We start from the raw sequence: 23,759 nt of genomic DNA, 5'->3' as shown, positions 1-23,759 counted from the left end.
TGCTTGGTTACCAGACCTGGCCCATGCTTGGTTGCCAGACCTGGCCCAGGCTTCCAGGAAACGAATAAATTTAATTTAAAAAAATCTATTATTATTAACCTCGTAGAATTCATGATCATTAACGTTTTAATTATCTAAGGGAGGTAAATGATGTGAAAAAAACTCGGTGGAAATTCTGCTGGACTCTGGGCGCGAACTGCCGTCCTTCTGATTACTGGGTCCGAACGGTAGCTACTGGACGAACTTATTGAACGATCAAACGAACTTACCTGGTACGTGAAGTTCGATCGTAATTATACGACGGTCTCGTCCGAGATGATTACATAGAGATAACATATGTAGTACCACTACTTCTGTTTATTTATACCACGAGTTTAAAGTTTAAATTTAAACGAATTCGCGCCTCCGCTATGGAGGTGGCGCTGCTGTGATGCTTTCGCCATAACGTTCAAAGTTGTATAAGAGGTGAAAAAATAAAGAAAAAAGGAGAGAAGAACTGGTTAATTGTTTGCTTCGGGTTAAGAGAGAAAAATTTCGTCACCGATAGTAAGGAATTTTCGAAGGGATGAAGTATTCATAGGGCGGGTATGTAATCATCTCGGACGAGACCGTCGTATAATTACGATCGAACTTCACGTACCAGGTAAGTTCGTTTGATCGTTCAATTATACTTCGGTCTCGTCCTCGAGATTACATAGAGATAACATATGTAGATGTTCAGAGTGTAGCTAAAACAATTCTCTCTCTTTTTTTTTTTTTTTTTTTTTTTTTAATTTTATTCTGTTCAACTCATACAGAAGAAAAAACAGTGATGAGAGTATAAAAGTAATTTAAGAGCTAGATAAAATGATATCCTCATTCCGACAGAACTGCGACTGCAAAGTTAGAGGCTGCTTGGCTTATTGGTCTCTGATAAAACTTAGCAAACACCTGAGAATTTTGAGACCAGCCAGCTGTTTTCCTAATTGTTTCGATGCTAATCCCCTTGCTCGCAGCCTTTGATGTGGCAGCGTGACGTACACTATGACCAGTGAATCTTTCATCCACTCCGCACTCAGCAAGCATGGATTTAATCCATTTACCAATCGTCTGGCTTGACACTGCCTTATAAGGCTTCCGAATTGAGATGAATAATTTTTTCTCCTCTCCTCTTAGTGCTTTAGTTACCTTTAAATATCTGATTATTGCACTAGCTGCACACAGCTCAGGCTTTTCCTTGAAAAATGGCAGAATTAGAAGAGGCTGGAAGGCTCCAGGTCTAGAGGTTTTTATTTGCTCTGGGATTTTTATCTCGATTCCTGCGGGTGTGGTTGTCAAGTTGTCGATAGATATGAGAGAGAAGGTTCGGGATCTGTGTGCAGTACAGAGAGCTAAGAGCAAGATTGTCTTGTTTGTTAGAGCTTGGAGATCCAGAGTTTCGAGTGGATGTTGCTTTGCGAGTTCCTCTAAGACTGGCGCTGTGTCCCATGTGGATTCATATTTTGGTTTACATGGTCTTAACTTGAACACGCCTTTAAGAAATCGGGATATATAAGCATTTCCCGATAGGTATTCAGAGGAAATAAGCGAGATTGCAGATCTTGTTGAGTTTAGAGTCCCATACGATGCCCCAGAGTTAAACTTGTATGTTAAGAACTCCAAGACTGCGGTTGCACTTGTTGCAAAAGGATCCCGAGATTTTTGCTGGGAAAAAGTCCACCAGTCTCTAAGAGCTGAGTTGTATTGCTGTAGTGTTGAGCTGGTCAAAGACGCAATTAGGATATCCAGGGACTCGGCAGGAAGATTTCGTCTTACGTAAGCTTCCCTGATAACTTCCCTGCAACCAGGGAAAGTTTTGCTGCAAGCGGGTGGTGTTGATTGCTGAAAGGTGAGATTAATAGTTTATTACTAGGTTTAATAATTATAGGTTTTGAAGTACATAGGCTTTTAAAAAGAGGAAACCATGGCTGCGCAGGCCACAGTGGAGCCACAACTATTCCAGACGCTTGGTCGTTAATAATTTTTTGTAACACTTTCGCCATTATGGCGAAACGGGGGAAGGCGAAGAACTCCAGATCACTCCATTTGATGGTAAGTGCATCGATCGCCACTGCATCTGGATCCCGCTCCCATGCGCAATAAGCCGCACATTTTGCATTCGCTCGCGATGCAAAGAGGTCTATTAATGGTTGGCCAAAACGCTTAACTATATCTTTGTAAGCATAATCTGCCAACTCCCATTCGGTATCGACGTTGGTTATACGCGATTCATGGTCTGCTTCGGAGTTATCACGTGAGGGGATGTAAGCAGCGTGAACCCAGATCTGTCTCTCCTCACACCACCTCCAAATGTCTTTAGCAAGATTATGGAGATGTGAGAAGCGCGTACCCCCTAGTTTATTAATGTAAGCTTTTGCTGTTGAATTATCTACTCTAAGAAGTATTTCACAGTCAATTAGGTCAGACGCGAAGCACCTTAGAGCTATACCAGCCACCATTATTTCGAGTGTGTTGATATGTAGACTCTGTTCTTCTCGTTTCCATAGACCATGAGCGCGATTTCCCTCACAAAAAGCGCCCCAGCCTGTTGGTGATACGTCAGAGAAAATTTCTCTTACGTAATTCCCGGACCTTATTTTTCTAGATGCGGATGGTAACTGTTGTTGCCACCACTCGAGGTCTTGTGAGATGGAGACTGGAAGCACCATACGTGCTTCAAAGTTATTGTTATTGACATCAAGGGCTTGTATTTCTGCTGTCTCTAGTGATCTACAGTAGAGGGTACCATATTCCACTGCTGGACAAGCAGCTACTAAGCTACCTATCAGTTTAGCGAAGTCTCGAATCCTACAGAAATTCTTTTTCTGAAATGATTGGACCAGCTTTCTTAAGATTTCACGCTTGTTGGGGGTCAGGCTCAGAGTAAGGTTCGTCGAATTCAAAATAAAACCCAGAAACTTGCAAGAGGTGTTTGGGATTAAACTACTTTTTCGTAGGTTCAAGACAAACCCGAGAGACTCGAGCACTGCGACTGTTGATTCTAGGTTTCTCTTACACGAATCAAAATTATTTCCGAAGCAGAGGATATCATCCAAGTAAATAACCGATAAGAAATTGTGGGATCTTAAAAAGTTCACTACAGGCTTCATAATCTTCGTGAAGATGTATGGAGCCTGGTTCAACCCGAATGGAAGACATGTAAACTCGTATAGACAATTACGAAACAAAAAACGAAGATATTTACGATGGCTTTTATGTACAGGTACTAGGAAGTAGGCATCTTTAACGTCGATAGTACCCATAAAAGCTTTTGGAGATAAAAGTCTACAAGCCATCCGAATGTCTTCCATTTTAAAATGCTCTACGCTAAGGAATTTATTTAAATTTTTCAAATTAATAATAAATCTATTTCCACCGTCTGATTTTGGGACTAGAAAGATATCGGATAAAAATTGCCCCGCTACCGGTTTGCATGGTTCGATTGCGCCGCTCTCTAGGAGTCTGTCGATTTCTATTTGAATATCAGATTGTTCTTTTTCTGACCATTTGCGCATAGGAGGGGGTTCTCGTTGCAATATTGGCTCTTGAATTGAGAGTTTATACCCTCTGATGCAGTTCAGGATAAACCCGTCTTGAGTAATTGTGGCCCACCTACTAAAGAAATATTTTAAACGACCGGCTGTTTTATTTACCGGTATAGAGTTTATTTCCCCTTGTGGGATTTGAAACTCTGTTGGTTGCCCTGGTGACGCGATGCCTTCGTCTGATTTGCTCTCTGAGTGGGTCGGTAATGTGATTTCTGCTGGTATTTCGGCTTGTAGCTCGACTGCGTTGCCACCCTCGATGCAGTCGAGCTCTTGGAGTTTAAAGACAACGGTGGTTTTTTAGTCGAAGCTTGACTCTTAATTTCCTGGCCAATCTTTTCCATTGACTTGGCTTCCTTGATTTTTTCGTTCAGCTTGTCACCAAATAGCAGTGAGTCAGCTTCAGTTTTTTCTAGTAGTTCGGCTACTTGTTTATTAAGACTAGGTATGATGCAACTTCTCCTAGCTACTGTCTGACCTCGGTGCAGCTCTGTCAGCAGTTGTGAGGCCTCCCAGAGGTCCTCTAACATCTTTTTGCGATTTAACTCCTGTTTGGAGTTTAAGAGAGGGTCAATAACCTTTCCTATAGCTGAGAGAGCTGAGCCGGCTAGATTTTGAGTGGTGCTAAGGTATTTGTCTCTCCTTAGTGCCGCCTCATTCAGTGAAGAAGCAATCTCCGGATTGAGTATTGGAGCCTCTAAACGACAAACACCTGTGCGGGGATGTTTCTTCAATAATGCCTCTTTAGTCTCCTTAGACTGGCCTGACTTGAGCCAGACGTTCCAGCGAGAAGATGTATGTGAAGATAGACTTAGCTCCTCTTTCTTCACCTCCGGGTCTTTCCCAATTATCTGCATTATTTCATCGTCTAACTCCACGGTCTCCTCCGCTTGTTTTTCAAGCGTGAATGTGTTGCTTGGATTAGTGTCAGAAATAGTTACAACCGGAGGGGGTTGTTTTTCGCCTGGTTTTGAGTCTGTGAATGAAAAAAGGACAGCTTAGAGAAAGAGGAAAAAGGATTCCAGCAAGTGAAGTTTGATGATCCAGTTAGTCGAAGACCAGCGTTTCTCTTTTCCTGGTTATTCAATTGTAATTTAATATATTCGCAGTTACGAATATCGGGTATTAAATAGTGACTTCAGTTATGTCTTGCCTCTCGGACAAGCTCAACTGTTGAAAACTACGGTTTTTGACTTATCTCTCGGATAAGTTCTACCGTATATCACTTGGTGTAGTGTTATGTCACGCATAACCTCAACCACCACCCAAGAAAAGAGAATAAACGTATATGTGAAAAGAAAAAGTTCGGAAAAAAAAAACTTACTGTCAACCTTAGCTGATAGATCTAATGGTATGATCGGATCATTATTCACGTTATTATCAGCTGAAGTAGAGTTATTAATATTGATGGCATTGGCATCATTTTGGTTGGCAGCTGGAGGCATTGTAGGTTGGGTTACCTGCGACAACTTCTCTAGTTTTTCCTCAATCTTTCGTAATTTCCGCTTTAGTCTTTCATTTTCTTTATCAGAACTCCTTGGACTTCTTGATCTTCTCCTTTTTGATTTTGACATCGTGAGAAAAATGAATGAAAATAATATAAAACTTATAGAAAAATTATGTAAACGTGTGGTATTGTAAACACGAAGGAATGTTATGACGAAAGCATCACAGCAGCGCCACCTCCATAGCGGAGGCGCGAATTCGTTTAAATTTAAACTTTAAACTCGTGGTATAAATAAACAGAAGTAGTGGTACTACATATGTTATCTCTATGTAATCTCGAGGACGAGACCGAAGTATAACTAACGTTGAACTGGTACATTTATATGATCTACTTATATAAACCATAGGTATATCCAAGCTTGGGTAATCCTACCTTGGCCCAAGTCCGGGTTGCCATTGGACGGCTAAGGCTAGGTTACCCAGTCTTGGCCCAAGTCTGGCTTGCCATTGGATAGCCAAGACTAGATTACCTAGTCTTGGCCCAAGCCCGGGTAATCATTGTAACGGCCAAGGCTAGGTTACCCAGTCTTGGCCCAAGTCTGGCTTGCCATTGGATAACCAAGGCTAGCCCGACGAGAAATTGTCCCAATACATATATTGGGCCCCAATTGGGAATCGCTGTGGCATTCCCAGTCGGGCTACCCCAGTCGGAACCCGATCAGGAACTTGTTGGGATATCCCAACGCAAAAATCACCTACCCAGCGTCAGTTTTCCCTAAGTGGGACCCAATTGGGAACTCGTTGGGATAGCCCAATGCAAAAATAAATAATTTTGACTGATTTTGCCACATCGGGACCCAATTGGGAACTTATTGGGATATCCCAACGCAAGAACAAATAACTTTTATTGGTTTTGCCACATCGGGACCCAGTTGGGAACTTATTGGGATATCCCAATGCAAAAATTATTATTATTTTAATAACTTTTAGGATTCATACATAATCTGAAATGCTCAAAATTTGTTATTGAAAATTTTCTTTTTTTTCAAAAATTTAATAATTAAAAAAATTCGTTTTTTACGCTCGTACACAATATTTATGTTCAAATTACTTTTTTATTTATCTAAATTGTTTATAAACAATTTGATTTTATCAAATTTATTTCATTTTCAAATCAAATTATTTTTCGCTTCTTCCGAATAAGATATTCTTTTTTGTGTCCCTCCCTCTTCTCTTTTTAATTTTTTCTAGTATAATTTTGATCGACTAAAATTTTTATTTTCTAATTTTTTCTTGATTTACTTGAAGTACCCTGAGGTTTTAATTTGGTAATTCATTTGATCGTAAAATTTTTTAATTCTTTTTTTAATATTTTGTTTACCGGCTAAAGATTAAACAAAGTACAGAACAATAATATATTTATACAAAGAGTACGTCGATTATTGCATCACGGATTTTTTATTTCTTCAAGTTATTCTTTAGTATTATGATAAATATACTATTTACACTCACGCGATCGCATACGTGAGTCAGCGCAGTGGATAGCATCAAAGACTTTGGATCAGAAGGATGCAGGTTCGAGCCCAGCAGTCATCGGGATTTTTTCATCAGTCAAAATCATATATAATTGCTCTAAGTAACGCATTTAAAACAATAGATTACATTTCGAATTTAATTAAAATTATTTTATTTTTTTTTGCAATTTAATATTTTTTTTATTAGGGATCGCACGTTTGGGATTACGTAGGTCTTACCCAATTAGGAACCTATAGGGATTGCCCAATCGGGGCCCAAGTCCGTTTCTGCGTTACATCCCAATGTAGGGTCCCCGTTGGGCAACCCGATTGGTTCCCAAGTGGGTGCACCTAAAAATTTCTAGTCGGGAGGTTACCCAGTCTTCGCCCAAGCCCGGGTAATCATTGTAACGGCCAAGGCTAGGTTACCCAGTCCTGGCCCAAGCCTGGGCCAATATAGGTGTGCCAAAGCTAGGTTGCCCAGTGCTGGGCCAAGTAGGGGCCCGTTGTTCAACTCTGGCAGCTCCTGTATGGGATACTATATAGGGGAGCCTGGGGCACGAAAGCCCCCTGGGGTACGAAAGCCTCCCTCAAAAATTAGGTAAAAAAATTTTTTTTTATTTTCCGTCAAATAATGACCTCTACAATGTTTTTGACATATTTTAGGCCAATGTGTGATATGTGAGGTAAAATAGGCCACTCGAAAAAATTGTTTTTTTTTCATTTTCCGTCAAGTTATGACCTCTACAATTTTTTTCTGATATTTTAGGTGAATATGTGATATGTAGGACAAATTGAACCACACGAAAAAAACATCGTAACGAAAAAATTATTTTTATAACTGCTGCCTTTAAAGTTCAATATTCGAGCGTCGTGTGGCGCGAGTAAAATAGGTCTTTCTCTCGATAGCTCGACAAAACTATAGAACGATGTCGAAAAATCAGCTGTTGGACTTTTCAGCATGATTTTACTGTGCTGAAAAGTAATTGCCTATAGGAAATGTATACAAATTACCTAGCAACCGTCGTTCACTCGAGTTAGAAAAAGATAGTGATACTTTTTTCTCCATATACTCCTACTGTCGCATTTATCCTGAAATTCGCACATGCGCAAATAGAAAGACGACAATTGGAAACCTGCATAGTGATCATATGTTTCTTATTCTTATTGAATATCATAACTTGTGTGTTTGTATTGTGAAAATAATATTATTATCATATTATTAATCGTTCAATAAAAATTTTCACATTATTAAAAACAGTCAGAGATTTTAATTAATAAAAAAAATAAACTAATTAATAGAATTCAATTGAAAAATAAAACATGAATAGATTGTTATTATTTACACTTGTATTATTGTTTATATTTAGAAGGTAATTTTTTATTCTTTAAATGATTGAATTCCTCTCGATTAAACTTTAAAGGCAGTCGTTATAAAAAATATTGTTCGATACAAAGGATTAAAGAGAGGGATACGGTATGCATGTATTGTCAACACTCGTCTAGGGATATGTTACATTCACAACGAGAACTCGTATCTACATCTCTCTCGCAGTCGCTTCGCTCGTGCGAGAAAGATGTATGTACTCGTTCTCGTTGAGAATGCGGCATAACCCAAGACTTGTGTCGCCAATCCAAGCATGCCGCAAACCCTCTTTTTAATCCTACGTATCGAAAATAGCTATTTTATTTTTATTTTCCGTCAAGTTAATTTTTTCGTTACAACCTTTTTTTTTGAGTGGTCCATTTTCCCTTACATATCACATATTGGCCTAAAATACATGTATAATAAAAACATTATAAAGGTCATAACTTGACGGAAAAAAAAAATCATTTTTTCGTTACAATTCTTTTTTTCGAGTGGTCCATTTTACCCCACATATTACGTATTCACCAAAAAAATGATAGAAAAATTGTAAAGGTCATAACTTGACAGGAAAGTAGAAAAATTTTTTTTTTATAATTTTTTGGGAAAAAATTTTTTTTTCGATTTTTTGCAAAATTTCGACTGATTTTTTCGAAATAGATGGAAAAAAAATCAATTTGATGGTTAAAAGCCACAAAAAGAAAAAATCGGCTTCATGCCCCAGGCTCCCCTTTATTGCTAAATATCTGATAATTAATTTTATAAAAATAATCAATTAGAAAATGAATACCATTCTACATTTATAAAATATTGTTATTTTAACGGTCCCGCTCTACCCACCACCTCTATACGGATCATTGTCTACGACGTGCTATTTTTCTAATATTAGTTTAGTATATTTTACACCTCGGGCAGTAAAGTAAGAAATGTCTCAGATCTCATGTAATTGTTGGTCGAGGCGAAGCTGAGGTCAACAAACATGTGATCTGAGGCTTTCTTATTTACTTCCCAAGGTGAAGTAGTTCCCGCACAGCGGGAGAAAAGTTGACGCTTTTCGCCCGGAGGGGAGAAAAATTAATTTATCAAATATTGAAAAATTTTTATCTCAATTCAATTTTTGTACTTTTAAAAAGTCTTTTTTTTTAATTGATATATGAAACAAGCCAGCAATTAACGTGTACGATAAATATTAAACTGGAAATTATAATTTATTGTTTGACTGTTATTATCATAATTGCTGCACTATCAATTTTCCTCGTTCGGTGATGACGTCCCGCATGAATAAACTTTAGATGTAAAAAAATATTTTATGAAATATGTGAACATTATGATGTGATACATTGTATAATATATAACATAATTTAATATATTTGCCGTATTAATATATGAGAACTAGCCGTTACCCACCCGCTTCGATAGGCGGAAATTAAATTTTAGCGATGACTTTTTTTTATGATTAAAATTATTTTCTTAACTATGGCTTCTCCCTATAAATTCCTCTGCAATCGTATTCATACACTGATAGAAAATTTATATTGACTCAAAAAATATTTTTTTGAGCCAAGAATTTATTTCTGAAGAAAACCAATTGTCTTGCTTCAGGAAATTCTTGTCGTGATTTAGATATTCTTGGCTCTAAAGATTTTGTATCTTTGATGGATAACTCTCGTGTCTTGACCCGAAACTATATTATCTTCAATCGATACTATCGAATTCTTCAATAATTCTTTGATGGGAGATGTTTTTAAAGTAATGAAAAAAAAAATTTTTTTTAAAAGAAATTTCTACTTTAACATATCTGTTCGGACGAGAACTAAAAATAATTGGTTTATAAATTTATTGGTGTTTATTAATAAATTTATTATTATGGAGTTTATATTTAAGAACAGATTATATTGTATTTTGACTGTTGCAAACTCAGAGTGGATGTTAGAGTAGTGGACTGTATTGGATGACTCTGGTACTGGTGATGGTTTAAACAGGACAGGTGAAACACTCCCGTGGCTGACGATCTCGCTGTGTCTAGCTTGGCAGGGTCAAGCTGCTGCTGACGTGATCTGGCGGTCTCAGAAATGGTGCAGGATTCTGGGTCTTAGACTGGAGACTCACAGCGCTCGTTCAAACCCGTACTTTGCTCGTTCACCTCGTAGTTTCTCGTTTGCAGTGATTAAGCAGCAGCTGTTGGGAATAATGTGTCGTTAATGGCTTGCTCGGATGTTGGAAAGATAGCTGCAGATCAGCTTAGGAGTCAGAAAATGATGCTGGAGTTCTCGCACGCTATACATGGGCGTTGCAGGAGACTCGAGCAGAGCGCAGTTAGATTATAGCTTAAGTAGACAGGTGCACGGTCACAAGAATATCTCGAGCTTCGTTTCTCATCTAGCCGATCCATCACAACCACTGACGGGTCACCAAGGCGGTGTCCCGGTCGCAGAGAACCAGGGACCGTTCTGGGTAAGGCCTTGGTGAAAGCTGGGGGTAGGTCAGTCATTGTGATGCAATCAGTAAGAACAGGAAGATGATGCTGTTTGCTAGGGCATCTGACAGTTCACCAGGAGGTGCCCTGGCCGCAGGTGAGCCGGGACCAGACACTGGAAGAGCTTATGACGGACTGAGAGAGGTCAGATGCGGACTAGTCAGACGAGAATCCAGTAGGTACCTCTCGAAACTCTCATCTAGCCGATCCACCACAACGACTGACGGGTCACCAAGGCGGTATCCCGGTCGCGGAGAACCAGGGACCAGTCTGGGGTAAGGCCTTGGCGAAGACTGGGGGCAGGTCAGCCATTATGGTGCGCTCGGTAAGGAGAGAATACCCGAAAGGATTCTCCAGAGTAGATGTGGTCCGCTATAACTACTGACGAGTCACAAGGTGATGCCCCGGTCGCAGGTGAACCGGGACCAGACTCAGGGAGACCTTGTGACGAACTGGCAAAAGGTCAGTCATTATAGCGCGACCCACTTAGAGCGTCAGAGTATTGACAACATGCGAAAGAGAATAGCAATTGAATTTGTGTACATACCAAAAGTAACCCAGGTTGTAATTTACTTAGACCTGAGCTTGGTGGTAGAGTGCTGGTAGTCTGCGGCTGGATATCACGGTCACACCAGTGCGGGGTGAGCTGACGCAGATGAAAGATGACCACGAGCTGCCGAGTACTCTGGACGCTGCGTACTTGTTTCTTGATGGTAATAATTGCTCGCTAAACTAGGATTAATTGGAACTGAACGATTATTACTTTCACTGTGTTTAATAAAGGATTGAGTAAACTGATATTTGTAAACTGCTGCGAAGCTGGTCAGGAAAATTGACAAGTTCGGAAACACTCGATGTGCTCGGTGCGAGAGGTCAGAGAATGACTGACTGGTAACAACGGCAACGAGTTGGTGCAGACTGCCAGTATGCTAAAAAAAAGGTTCAAAAAACTGGTTTGGAAGTTTCTCGAGTTTTCCATTTTCCTAAGAGCGTGAGAAAGTTCTGTAAAATTATTTATAATAAAAAGTTATGTATAAAAAAAGGGAACGAAATCTGGCGACCAAATGTACGCGTAGAAGAGCTGCGTATGCGGGTGAAAGGCTCGCGCTGTGTACGGAAAGGATCAACTTTCATGGCCCCGAACCCGGGACGGTCATAAAAGTAGGTACACGGGCGATGTTGTGAGTAGCGCAGAGCTGAAATATTTAGTTTAAAGAGAAAGAATTATAATTTTGAATATTTTATTTTATTTCTGACAATGCACAGTTGTTAGTTTCTTGTAACAATTATTTAATTAATTTTTTGATGTATCAATTTTCAACAATATCTGAAGTAAATGAATGTAGTCCTAAAAAATCAATTTAAAATTTTTTATTTTTAAAATAAATAGTATATTACGACACTAGGCCAGAAAGTTGAATTTCCTGGCGGATGTGATATGAAAGCCGAGGCTTTGATATCACATACGTCAGGGCATTCAGCTTTTTGGCCGGGGTCGTATACTATTTTTCTTGTTCCCCAGCCGAAAGTACGTGGAATTAATTGACATTGCGAGGCGAAGCCGAGCGGTGAAGGGGGGCGGGCCCGCCTGACTTTTGCAAAACTGAGGCGAAGCCGAAGTTTTTGCTGGTCGGAGCGGGCTAGGGCTTCACTCAAGATCGAGATTGTATTGGTCTTGTCTTAACCTCGTCTCGATTTGTCAAGACAAGACCAAGACGATATTATAGATCGCAATTCAAGACCAAGACCAATATCATTAAAAACATCTCGCTAAGTCTTGACAAGACATAAAAAAATAAGTATAAGTATATGAGAATTACTCGTAATAAGACTCCATGCTTTCAGAAAGATTATTAATTAATTATAATAATGTTTATTGGGTTAAAAAGTTAAAACATTTTAGAAGTACTTGAAGCGATCAAGTATATTTATATAAGATTTAAAAAATAATAAATTTTTCCTTTATTGAAAAAAAAATTCTCAACTGTGTGTTGTATTATGACTGATATTAAGAAAATTTCAGGTTATTCAAGACCAAGACGAGATCTTGACGAGACAATACAAGACAATATTATTAATAACTTATTTTTCGAAATCGATGCAAGACTTACATTTTGAAGTCAAGATCAAGACGAGATCAAAGCTTTCGAGATCAAGACAAGACTTTCCCAATCTTGTCTTGTCTCGGCTCGAGTGAAGCCCTACATATCCCTAGACGAGTGTTGACAATACATGCATACCGTATCCCTCTTTTTAATCCTTTGTATCGAACAATATTTTTTATAACGACTGCCTTTAAAGTTTAATCGAGAGGAATTCAATCATTTAAAGAATAAAAAATTACCTTCTAAATATAAACAATTGTACAAGTGTAAATAATAACAATCTATTCATGTTTTATTTTTCAATTGAATTCTATCAATTAGTTTATTAATTTTATTAATTAAAATCTGTGACTGTTTTTAATAATGTGAAAATTTTTAATGAACGATTAATAATATGATAATAATATTATTTTCACAATACAAACACACAAGTTATGATATTCAATAAGAATAAGAAACATATGATCACTATGCAGGTTTCCAATTGTCGTCTTTCTATCTGTGCATGTGCGAATTTCAGGATAAATGCGACAGTAGGAGTATATGGAGAAAAAAGTATCACTATCTTTTTCTAACTCGAGTGAACGACGGTTGCTTGGTAATTTGTATACATTTCCTATAGGCAATTACTTTTCAGCACAGTAATATCATGCTGAAAAGTCGTTCTATAGTGTCGTCGAGTTATCGAGAGAAAGACCTATTTTACTCGCGCCACACGACGCTCGAATATTGAACTTTAAAGGCAGCAGTTATAAAAATGTATTTTGGGCGAGAAAAAAAAATTCTTGCGCCAAGAAAATTTTTTTCAGACCTAAGAAAATTTTTGTCTTCAATCACAGTGCAAATTTTTTCTCGCGCCAAGAAATGCTTTTTTCTGTGTCGTTGTCATTGTTATTTACTAAATTAATTCAAACAATCGATAAAATTACTTAAATCATAATTGTCTAAGTAACTAAAAATTTCCAAAATACAGTAAGGCGGCAACTTATAATTACTACCAGTGCAAATTGAAGTAAAAACAAATTGAGCATCATCCAGCAATTCTTTCCTCTCCCTCGCCATCTTAAAATAATGCAACATCTGATGTTCGTACAATGGATACTTGGTTTTAAAATCGTCAGATTTGAGGTATTCATTTACTTTACAGTTATACGCATACTTGACTAAATAATCCATTCCTTTGAATAAAATATCAGAAACATTAATCGTCGTTCCAGCAATCTTGTTATTTTTCATCATAATTATTTCGTTTTCACACTTTTTTCTGTATTCCTTCAAATCATTTCTACTATCAATGGCTAAAAAATTTCTTTCTGATACATCCAAATTCATACTCGACATCCCATGTAAAAAAAATTGTTAAAAAAAGGTTTTAAAAGTATTTACTATTCTAAGCTTCAAAACGTAACACAACGACGAACTTTTTTTGAACGTTTTTTAAACTTTTGAAAATTCCGGAGAAAAATCAATAAATATCCTCATATTATTAAGATATGCTAAAACGAAAAACGTTTAGAAATAGTCCGAAATGAGTTTTTTCTGAACGTATTTTTCTCTGAAAAATGTTAATTTGTAGTATTAAGTCAATTGTTTTTTTCTGTGCATTTTTATAAGTTTGAAAATCGTTTGAAAAAAGGTCGTCATTGTGTCAAGTTTTGAAGTTTAGAGTAGTCAACCGTTTTTTAACCTTTTTTCAACAATTTTTTTTACACGGGATCGTGACAATATGTTCGATAAGAAAATGGACTATTTTGTAATATACTAATTTCATATAACGAAAGTTATCCATATGACCCGTCAACTCAACCACTTTGATCCAACGTATGTAGTACTCTAGTGAAGTCCTTTGATTAATTGTTTTATTGACGTCATGATCTGTTTTTACTAATAGTCTAGTAACATTCAGTCTTTCCATGTCAATTTCAACAGTAACGTCATATTTATTAAAAGTACTATTCGTATACACGGAAAGAAAATTATGGGAAGTTTTGCTATGCATTATGGGAATGGTTCCCATAATGGTATGGGAATAGTACCTATACTACTATAGGAATGGTTCCCATAGATTATGGGAACCATCCCCATAATAGTATGAGAATAGTTCCCATATCATTATGGGAATGGTTCCCATAATGATATGGTAATCATTCCTATACTATGATGGGAATGGTTCCCATAATATTATGGGAACCATTCCCATATCATTATGGGAACCATTCCCATAATGGTATGGAATCATTCCCATACTATTATGGGAATGGTTCCCATTTTGGTATAGGATCTATTCCTATAATATTATGGGAACTATTCCCATAATGTTATGGGAACCATCCCTATAATATCATAAAAATTTTTTTTTGCACAATAGTGTAGAAATTTCCCAAAATTTGAATTTTCTTGAATGTTTTGTGCTGACAAAAAATTCTTGTTAAAAATTTTAATGTTTTTTTGCCAAATACGATTTTTTTTTTCAATGTTGAATTTTTGTTTTTACGTTCAATAATATTTCTGTGTACTGTAGAAGTAATTACCACACTTCTTTAAATTAATTTTTTCATGATAATATGGGAACCATTCCCATAATATTATAGGAATGGTTCCTATTATAGTATGGGAACTATTCCCATAATATTATGGGAATGATTCCCATAATGGTATACGAACCATTCCAATTGCATTATGGGAATCATTCCCATAATATTATGGGAATAGTTCCCATACTATTATAGGAACCATTCCCATAATATTATGGGAATGGTTCCTATAATTTATGGGAATGGTTCCTATAAATTATAGGAATGATTCCCATAATATTATAGAAAGTATTCCTATAAATTATAGGAACCATTCCTATAATTATAGGAACCATTCCTATAGTGTTATGGGTATCATTCCCATAGTTATAGGAACTATTCCTATAATTATTGGAAACATTCCTATAATTATAGGAACCGCTCCCATAATTTATGGTCGTAATTCCTATGATGGTATAGGAAAAAATTTCACAAAATTATGGGAACCGCTGCCATAATTTTCTTTCCGTGTACTTGAACAATAGTTCCAGTATTTTTTTTAACCGGCTGATTCTTTCTTGATCGTTTTTCAAAGTTCTCTCCAATCGTTTTAAAGTTTTAAGTTTTCTGTAGACAGCATCAATAATCGTGTCAATTATCGGTTGATATATTTCAATATTATTCCTCAAGATTATTTCAACAACTCTAATATTTATTTTTGATGCAGCTTTCCACAATACCAAAGTACTATTTCTGCGGTTGTTTTTTAGCAACTCCGGATAGTTTGTCACTATAAGTTCAGTTATATGATGGCTTTTATTTTCTAATGACTTAATGAGTAGCTGCACACCGAATTCGATCCAATTCAATGATTTCGACAGCTTCCTGTCTATAATTTCTTGGAGGTTATGTACATTATTATTTCTGATATCGTCTTCCACACTCTTCAGAATCGCAGATGAATTTTCCATGATTTTTTTTTGATAAATTAATTTAATTTCAATAAAATTTTTATTATAGTTACCTATTTAACTATGACTTGAGATTTGTGAATAAAGTGATTTATTCAAATTTTTCGAGGTTATATAGTGACTACTTTTTCCAAATGCTCGATGAGTAATTAGAGAGTTTTAAAATAAGCCTTAAACTGTGCAGGCAATCTTCCATGTAGTCTAAAGTAATTTTAAGATTAGAGTCAAGTATAGGAGCTTCATATTTTCTCTTATCGAAAAAATCAGTAAATAGAAATTAAAAATAATTATCATACTTTCATTACGAGAGTCACTACACGGAGAGAAATTCATAGTAACAATTACTATATACTGTGGAAATGGTTCCCATACTGCATGATAACTGGTTTGTTTGAAATTTTGATTATAGGAACGGCACCTATATATATTGTAGCAGGGTTGCAAATTTTTTAATTAAAAAAATTACAATTATTATTATTAAAAAAATTAATAATTGAAATGATTTGGATTATTAATTTTTTTAAGAATGGAAACTGAAAATCATTTTAATTTTTATTTTAAAAAAAAATGGTTAATGTAAATTATATTAATTAGTTGTTTGTCCAAAATTGTTAATTGAAACGATTTAAATGATTAATTTTTTCAAGAATGGTTAATTAAAAGTATTTTAATTAACGATTTTGGAAAAAATGTATAATTATAAGTATTTAAATTTTAAATTTTTTGAAAAATGGGTAGATCAAAGTATTTCAATTTTTTATTTTTTGGAAAATGGATAATTAAAATTATTTTAATTATCTACACGCACACACATATGCACGCTCACACGGACACACACACGCGCACGCACACACATACTTGCGCACACACATACCCACGCACAAACATACGCATGCACACACACATACACACTCACGTACACATGCACACACGCATACGTGCGCACAAACATACGCACGCACACATGCACACATACGCCCGCACACACGGACACACGTTACCATCATCAATTGTTACTTTTATCATTTTCAATGGTAAAATTAATGATTATAATTACTGAATAATTTTATACCGCACAGAAAAAAAAAAATTCTCGACTGAAGGTAAATATTCTTGATTCAAGAAATCTTTTTTGGAGACCTAAATTTCCTCAGATAAAGAAGAAATCTTCTTTGACCAAGACGAATTTTTTTTAACCAAGACAAATTCTCTTGGCTCAAGAAAATCTTGACTTGGTTCCCGAAAACGTTTGTCTTCAAAAATATTTTCTTGACTCAAGATAACTTTTTTTTCTGTGCGCATTTCAAATAGTTAAAATTAAAAATTATGTATCGTAAATAATATAATTCATTTGAATTATTCATTTGTCATAAAATGGATAATTATAAGTATTTTGATTTTTAATTTAAAAAAAATGGATTAATGAAACTACTTTTATTTTTCATTTCTCAAAAAATGGATAATGGAAAAGATTTAATTAATCCAATTCTCAAAAAATGGATAATGGAAAAAATTTAATTAATTCGTTTTTTTAAAAATAGAAAATGTAAGTTCTTTTAATTTTTAATTGAATAAAAAATGATTAATGTATCTTATCGTAATTATTGGATTTAAACAAAAATGGATAATTACTATCTGATCAAATACTAAATTATAAAAAAATTAATAATTAATAGTATATTGGGAACCAAGGGAAGAAATGAAGTCATTCTAACCCGTATGAAAATTGATTGTCAAAAAAAATTAAAAAAAAAAAATTTTTTTTTGTTTCAAATTTTTTTTTTTTTTTACAATTTTTTTTGACAATCAATCTTTTTGATCAAGGAAATGAAGGTTATCGGTAAAAAAAACATTTTCAAATCGAAAAAATGAACATAAATTGAGAAACTACCAATTATGGTGATTTTTGACAAAATCGATAAATTTAAAGCTTCGGGACACTAAGAAAAAAAAATCGCAGCGATTTGAAATTTTCAGGGTTTTTTCAGGACACTTTGAGGTTGAAAAAAAAAAACGAAGATATCCTTTGTTCATCCGTTATTTCCCAAGTTATAGCAAGATTTCCGAATATCCTTAAATTTGAACAATATCGCTTTAAAAAAATTTTTTCTATCAAAAGCCACTAATTTAGCCTTATAGAGAATGTTTTCCAGTTTTGAAAAGTCTGCTTCGATTCCCTGTACGACCAAAATACGTCCGGAGTTATTAATTATCAAAGCCAAAATGGACATTTGTGCTTTGATCAATGATAACTCGGCGCCAAATCGTCGTAGAGACTTTTTCAGGCCACCAAATTGAAGGGCATAAAATTTCCTAAAAGAGTCATAAGGTTGGATTATTCAAAAAAATTTATTGATGCCCATAGAGTTATTGAAAGACCAGCAAAAATTTTGAAAATTTTTTTTTCGTCGGTTTTCTTGTGATTACTCCGGAACCGTGCATGATAATTTGAGGTCCAGATCTGAAAACTAGAAACTTGAGGCTACAATTAACTTTTTTTAATTTTCTTCTGCGACCATTTTTCACTGAGTTACAGCATGTTGAAAATCACCTAAAAATTTCGGATTTTTTTTCTATCCCTTAATTTTTGTGACTAAAGTAGATCATTAAACAAAATAATTTTTTCTATTAATTTATTTATAAATATACTTCACTATTAAAATATCATAATATTGAGGAATCCAATACCATAAAATTTTAATTTTACTTTACATATGATATTGTAAACAAGTACGTAACGGATTAGCTTGGGTTAGGTTGAACGTGTCAATGAAGTTTGACAGCCGGGAAAAAATATCACTTTTTTTTATATTTAGCTGGAAATAAATATAGCGATTTTTTTTTTTTTTAATTTTATTAGTCGGGCTAGAACGCATCACTTTCATCTCGCAAATTAGGGACAGAATACGAACTTTCGGCATCGGTATGATAAAAAATAATTTTAAATTAAACATTGATTTTTAATTAATCAATTTCATAGAAAATGCATTTAAAAAAAAATGCATTTTTTGCAACCCTGATGAAATGTACCTAACATTAAATTAAGTCTACTATTTTACAGTCCTTTTCGAACACTCTAGATTACATTGCAATCGTTTAGTTAGCTTAAGTGAAATTATCTAAAAAGTATAAGAAAAATTACGGTTTTTTGACACTTCTCGGATATTTTATATATTAACGCTCTTATCTGATTCCAATTGGAACTCGAAGAGCTCAAAAATACAAGTATATCAGAATATATTGCCGAGCTCGTCGAGCTTGAATAAGTTTTTTGACAAAAGTGTTTTCGAGCTCAAAGAGCGAGAAGTTTCTGGGATTTTTTCCTATACCATCATAGGAATTACGACCATAAATGATGGGAGCAGTTCCTATAATTATAGGAATGTTTCCCATACTTATAGGAATAGTTCCTATAATTATGGGAATGATACCCATAACGTTATAGGAATGGTTCCTCTAATTATAGGAATGGTCCCTATAATTTATAGGAATACTTTCTATAATATTATGGGAATCATTCCAATAATGTATAGGAACTATTCTTATAAATTATAGGAACCATTCCCATAAATTATAGGAACCATTCCTATAACATTATAGGAACTATTCCTATGATATTATGGGAATGGTTCCCATACTATCATGAAAAAATTAATTTAAAGAAAAGTGTGGTAATCACTTTTACAATACACAGAAACATTATTAAATATAAAAACAAAAATTCAAACATTGAAAAAAAAAATTTGTATTCGGCAAAAACATAAAAATTCTTAACAAAATTTTTTTTTTTAAACAAATTTAGCGTCGAAGGAGCTTCATTCGAATCTCTCCATATCATGAGGGAAATTTCTACACTATTTTGCAAAATAAATTTTTATGATATTATGGGAATGGTTCCCATAACATTATTGAAAAAGTTCTCATAATATTATAGGAATAGTTTCCATACCATTATTGGAATAGTTGCCATAATAGTATAGGAATAGTTCTCATACCATTATGGGAACCATTCCCATAATGGTGTGAGAATGGTTCCCATAATATTATGGGATTGGTTCCCATATTGGTATAGGAACTATTCCCATAATGCATAGCAAAACTTCCCATAATTTTCTTTCCGTGTACGAATGTATTTTTTTTAATTTTGATGCAAAACAATTTGTGATTATTTTATTATAAATATATTATTTATTTTCCTTATTCATCTAATTGGCTGGTTTTTAAAAGCTGATATGCAAAAGTAGCCAGCAATTAACTTTTACGATAAAAATAATAGCGAATATTGCAGTGTGTTCTTCAATTATAATTATCATAATTGCTGCACTATCAATTTTTCACGGTCGCTTATGACGCAAATCTAAAATGATAAAATAGTGAGCAGCCATTGCATTTGGCATATTGAAGGCTATCCCCTGAACCATTTTGCGAATATATTAAGACCTATTTTTCCACCAACCTGTACTCACTGTTCAGAAGCTTCTGAAGAATCAACAGAACAGTATTGGTGAGAGATTATAACTTTTGGTTTCACATTTTTAATTATTAAAATCGAGAGTAATTTGAGTAATAGATATTCGGTATAACGCTGCTTCGTAATTGATTTCCTTAAAGACTAATTATTATAAAACATGCATGTTTTCTTCATTTATTTATTTAAATATAGTGGAAACCTAAACATGCAAACATGCAAGTAACCTTCTCAATAAGACAATTTATAGATAAATTGAGAAAAATATAGATAGCCCGAACTGGGAATCGAACCCAGACCAATTCGGTATCGCGCCCATGGGTGAATTTTGCGAGGATAAGTCAGATCTATGTAAAAATATATAACTAATAAAAGAAAAGTTATAGTTTAGAATAGAAATTTTAAAGAAACAATTCTTTAGAGAATTTCGCTGAAACATATGGGTTTGAATTAGAGAAGTATGGGGCAACTATACGAATACCGAAAAATAGAAGCTAATCCGAAATAAATTGAATGGAAATTTAGTTAATTCATTTTTTATTTAGAGATATTAATTGTTCATTTATCAAGATCAATTCCCGGGTCAAACAATTAAATCTGTTTTAAAATAAATGATAAATTCAAATATTTTTTCTTGAATTTAAGTTTATAAATCGTATTTATATTATATGCACGGAAAAAAAAAACTTTGAAAATTACTATTTGAAATTATAACCCGGAACCCGGTTGTCAATATGGGGAATTTTAACACTGAAATAGTAAATTTTATAATACGTGTCGTCTATTTTCTAAGTATCAGTTACGATTTTTAAAGTTCGAATAGTAATTTTTCTTACATAGACAATAAATTTCCATACTTATCCTGTAATTATTTACGTTTTAATCATAAATGAAAAAATTAATATTTAGAATGATGGTATTTACTAATCCCTTTATCATTATATATTACTGGTCATTCTCAATTTATATAGTTCATTTTTTTCCGTGTGATATGATTTAATCTGTTTTTGCCCGTACTATTCATTATCCAGGCCAATCTCAGACTTATTTTCGTATGATATTTAGTCTGTTTTAAATTTTTTTTAGACTAAAAACATGGTCTGGGTTCCATTGTTTTTAAGGACAAAAACAGACTTTATTTATATACTATAATTTTTAGTCTATTTTTAATCGCTTTTAGATCAAAAACAGGACTTTTTACAAATATAAATAATAACAATAATAATATAGATTCATAAATTGGGTTTAATTTTCTTGATATTTAAAACATGCTAATGCGCTTACGTAATAAGATGTCACAAGAATTTTGATGGTTTCTAATGCCAAAATATTTTCGATTTTATCAAGTAAATAAGAAAAATTTCTTGACATTTTAAGAGTTATTTCATTACTTTTATTCAATACTATAGATATTCAGTCAAGAGAACTAAAACATAAAGCTGTCAAGTTTTCATTAACTGCCGACATTTTTAAACAAAAGACACTAAATAAATAGTAAACAAAACATAATCAATTCTGTAGCTTAATATATTTTTTATAAATATTGCCCATAAATAAAAATATCACAAGTCCATGATTTAATCTAGTTTAGTCCTTGCAAATTTTCAGAACTAAAATTTTATAAAGTTCAAGAATTAATCTAGTTTTGGCTGCCCGTAACGCAATTGTTTTTTATAACAACAGATCAAAAACAGCTTAAAATTTTTATAAAAGATCAAAAACAGATCAAATAGTCCAATTAGATTAAAATCAGATCAAATTTTTCGACCTGGGTTACCAAATTTGATAAAATCTTTTGATTTCTTTGATTTTGAACTAAAAAACAAAATTTTGACTATTGTAAGAGGGCGAAGTAATCATGAACAGTACATACTTTGGCCATTATTAATTGAATAATTAGCAATAAATAACAAAGTTAAAGTGATCTCTAGACAGATCACATTAAATCCAACGTTTCTAGATTTAAAAGTAAAATTATAGATAAAGGTTATAGGCATCGGGTCATATAAATAGCTAATAGAAATTTATGTTACAAAAAACACAAAATTTACGTTAACATATAAGCTCTTCTCTGACACTTCATGTAAAAGAAAATTTTATTTTTCACAGACCTCATTTCAATAGCTCTTTGAAATAACTCTACAGTATAGCGGGAATATCTTATCGAAATAATTATTAAATATTTCCAGAAAAAAAAAAAACCAAAATGGGGCGAGTTATTTTATTATTATCAATAATTTTATTCGTTGGCTGCTCCTGTGTTTCTGCTTGGGCACCTGATAGTTGTGATGGCCATTGGGTAAGTAACAATAATTAGATTATACAGTAATACAAAAAAATCAAATAAAAAAATAAGCTTTTGATTCTGACTAATAATTAAAACTGCAATAGAATCGGCAAAAATTTTTTTTTAACAATTTATCAAAACCGTAACATATAATTTAATGATAAACATAATTTTCCAATTTTAAATTTACGAGCTCGCGTTACGAGATTTTTATTGTCGAATATTTTAATCTCAACATCAAAAAACGCTATGATGTGAGCCAGTAAATGTTATTTTCAAACATTTTTTGGCCTTTCCTAAAAAGCTATCATTAGTGTTCCGTTAGTTCCGGCAATTTTTGCGGTTGTGAATATTATGAGAGATCCAGATACTTCTAAAGTACCTGTTATCGCTCAATTTACAGAACCAAAACCTCTAGACTCATAAATGCCTATTTCATGACAGATGTTATAATAAAATAAAATCATAAGCGACTATTTTCAGTGTTCTTGGGCCTGTCCGTGTGGCTGTTCGACATACACTTGTAATGGAGTTTTTAATGGTAACTGTGAACCCGTTGCCGGATCTGGAAGAAAGTAAACTGGAATTTCTCAAAGAGTAAAGATTTACGAATTCGTAGTCAGAATTATACTAAAAATTTAAAATTTAAGATGTTTGTTTCAACAAAATTGTGTCTTATGAATATTGTAATATCGGTCCAATTCAACAATAATGAATATATATAATTATAATAATTTGTTGTAGTAGTTATTTATGAATTTTGAAAGAAAAAATCTGGAAATCGGTTGACCCTGCTGACCAGCCCCGATACTTCCGGCTGTTTTCTAGCTCAAGAAGCTCGGGAACATTATTGCCAATATATGTTCGAGCACTTTGAGCTCGAAAATGACTTCGAATGCTCTTATATTTACGAGCTCTTCTGGCATGGACAAAGTCAGAATTGTATTCACCTCCGAGAATTTATGAAATTGAAAATATTTAATGAAGATCGTTTTTTAACGTTTTTCTCACGATTATGCTTGATTAATTCAATGTTTTTCGCGAAAAATT

At 34.1% G+C, this 23,759-nt stretch overlaps 1 protein-coding gene and 1 long non-coding RNA gene across 3 annotated transcripts; one reads left to right on the top strand and one right to left on the bottom strand.

Annotated features, from left to right (window-relative positions):
* Nucleotides 1-855: 855 nt before the first annotated feature.
* LOC130668794 (uncharacterized) lies at nucleotides 856-3,329 on the bottom strand. The gene is made up of 2 exons (XM_057471261.1): nucleotides 2,013-3,329; nucleotides 856-1,860 (listed from the first exon to the last, which is right to left on the bottom strand). Exons 1-2 carry the CDS (start codon nucleotides 3,327-3,329, stop codon nucleotides 856-858), a joined length of 2,322 nt encoding a protein of 773 aa, XP_057327244.1.
* A 17,004-nt stretch (nucleotides 3,330-20,333) lies between these two features.
* LOC130667401 (uncharacterized) lies at nucleotides 20,334-23,444 on the top strand. 2 transcript variants are annotated; one of them, XR_008989833.1, is made up of 3 exons: nucleotides 20,334-20,458; nucleotides 22,612-22,721; nucleotides 23,193-23,444. It is a non-coding gene; the product is annotated as an uncharacterized LOC130667401 (long non-coding RNA). The 2 variants fall into 2 exon arrangements; XR_008989834.1 differs by having other exon boundaries at nucleotides 20,347-20,458; nucleotides 22,532-22,721.
* The last annotated feature ends 315 nt before the right edge of the window (nucleotides 23,445-23,759 follow it).

This window comes from Microplitis mediator, chromosome 5, assembly GCF_029852145.1.
Source record: "Microplitis mediator isolate UGA2020A chromosome 5, iyMicMedi2.1, whole genome shotgun sequence".
Lineage (NCBI taxonomy): Eukaryota > Metazoa > Arthropoda > Insecta > Hymenoptera > Braconidae > Microplitis > Microplitis mediator.
This window is presented reverse-complemented; position numbering and strand designations above follow the sequence as displayed.

What these genes read in the sequence shown, in the direction of transcription:
- LOC130668794 (XM_057471261.1), bottom strand. Translation starts at nt 3,329, where the DNA reads ATGGAAGACATTCGGATGGCTTGTAGACTTTTATCTCCAAAAGCTTTT. An exon ending in GTTTCGCCATAATGGCGAAA is followed by an intron (nt 1,861 to 2,012) that starts GTGTTACAAAAA and finishes CTCACCTTTCAG; the next exon opens with CAATCAACACCACCCGCTTG.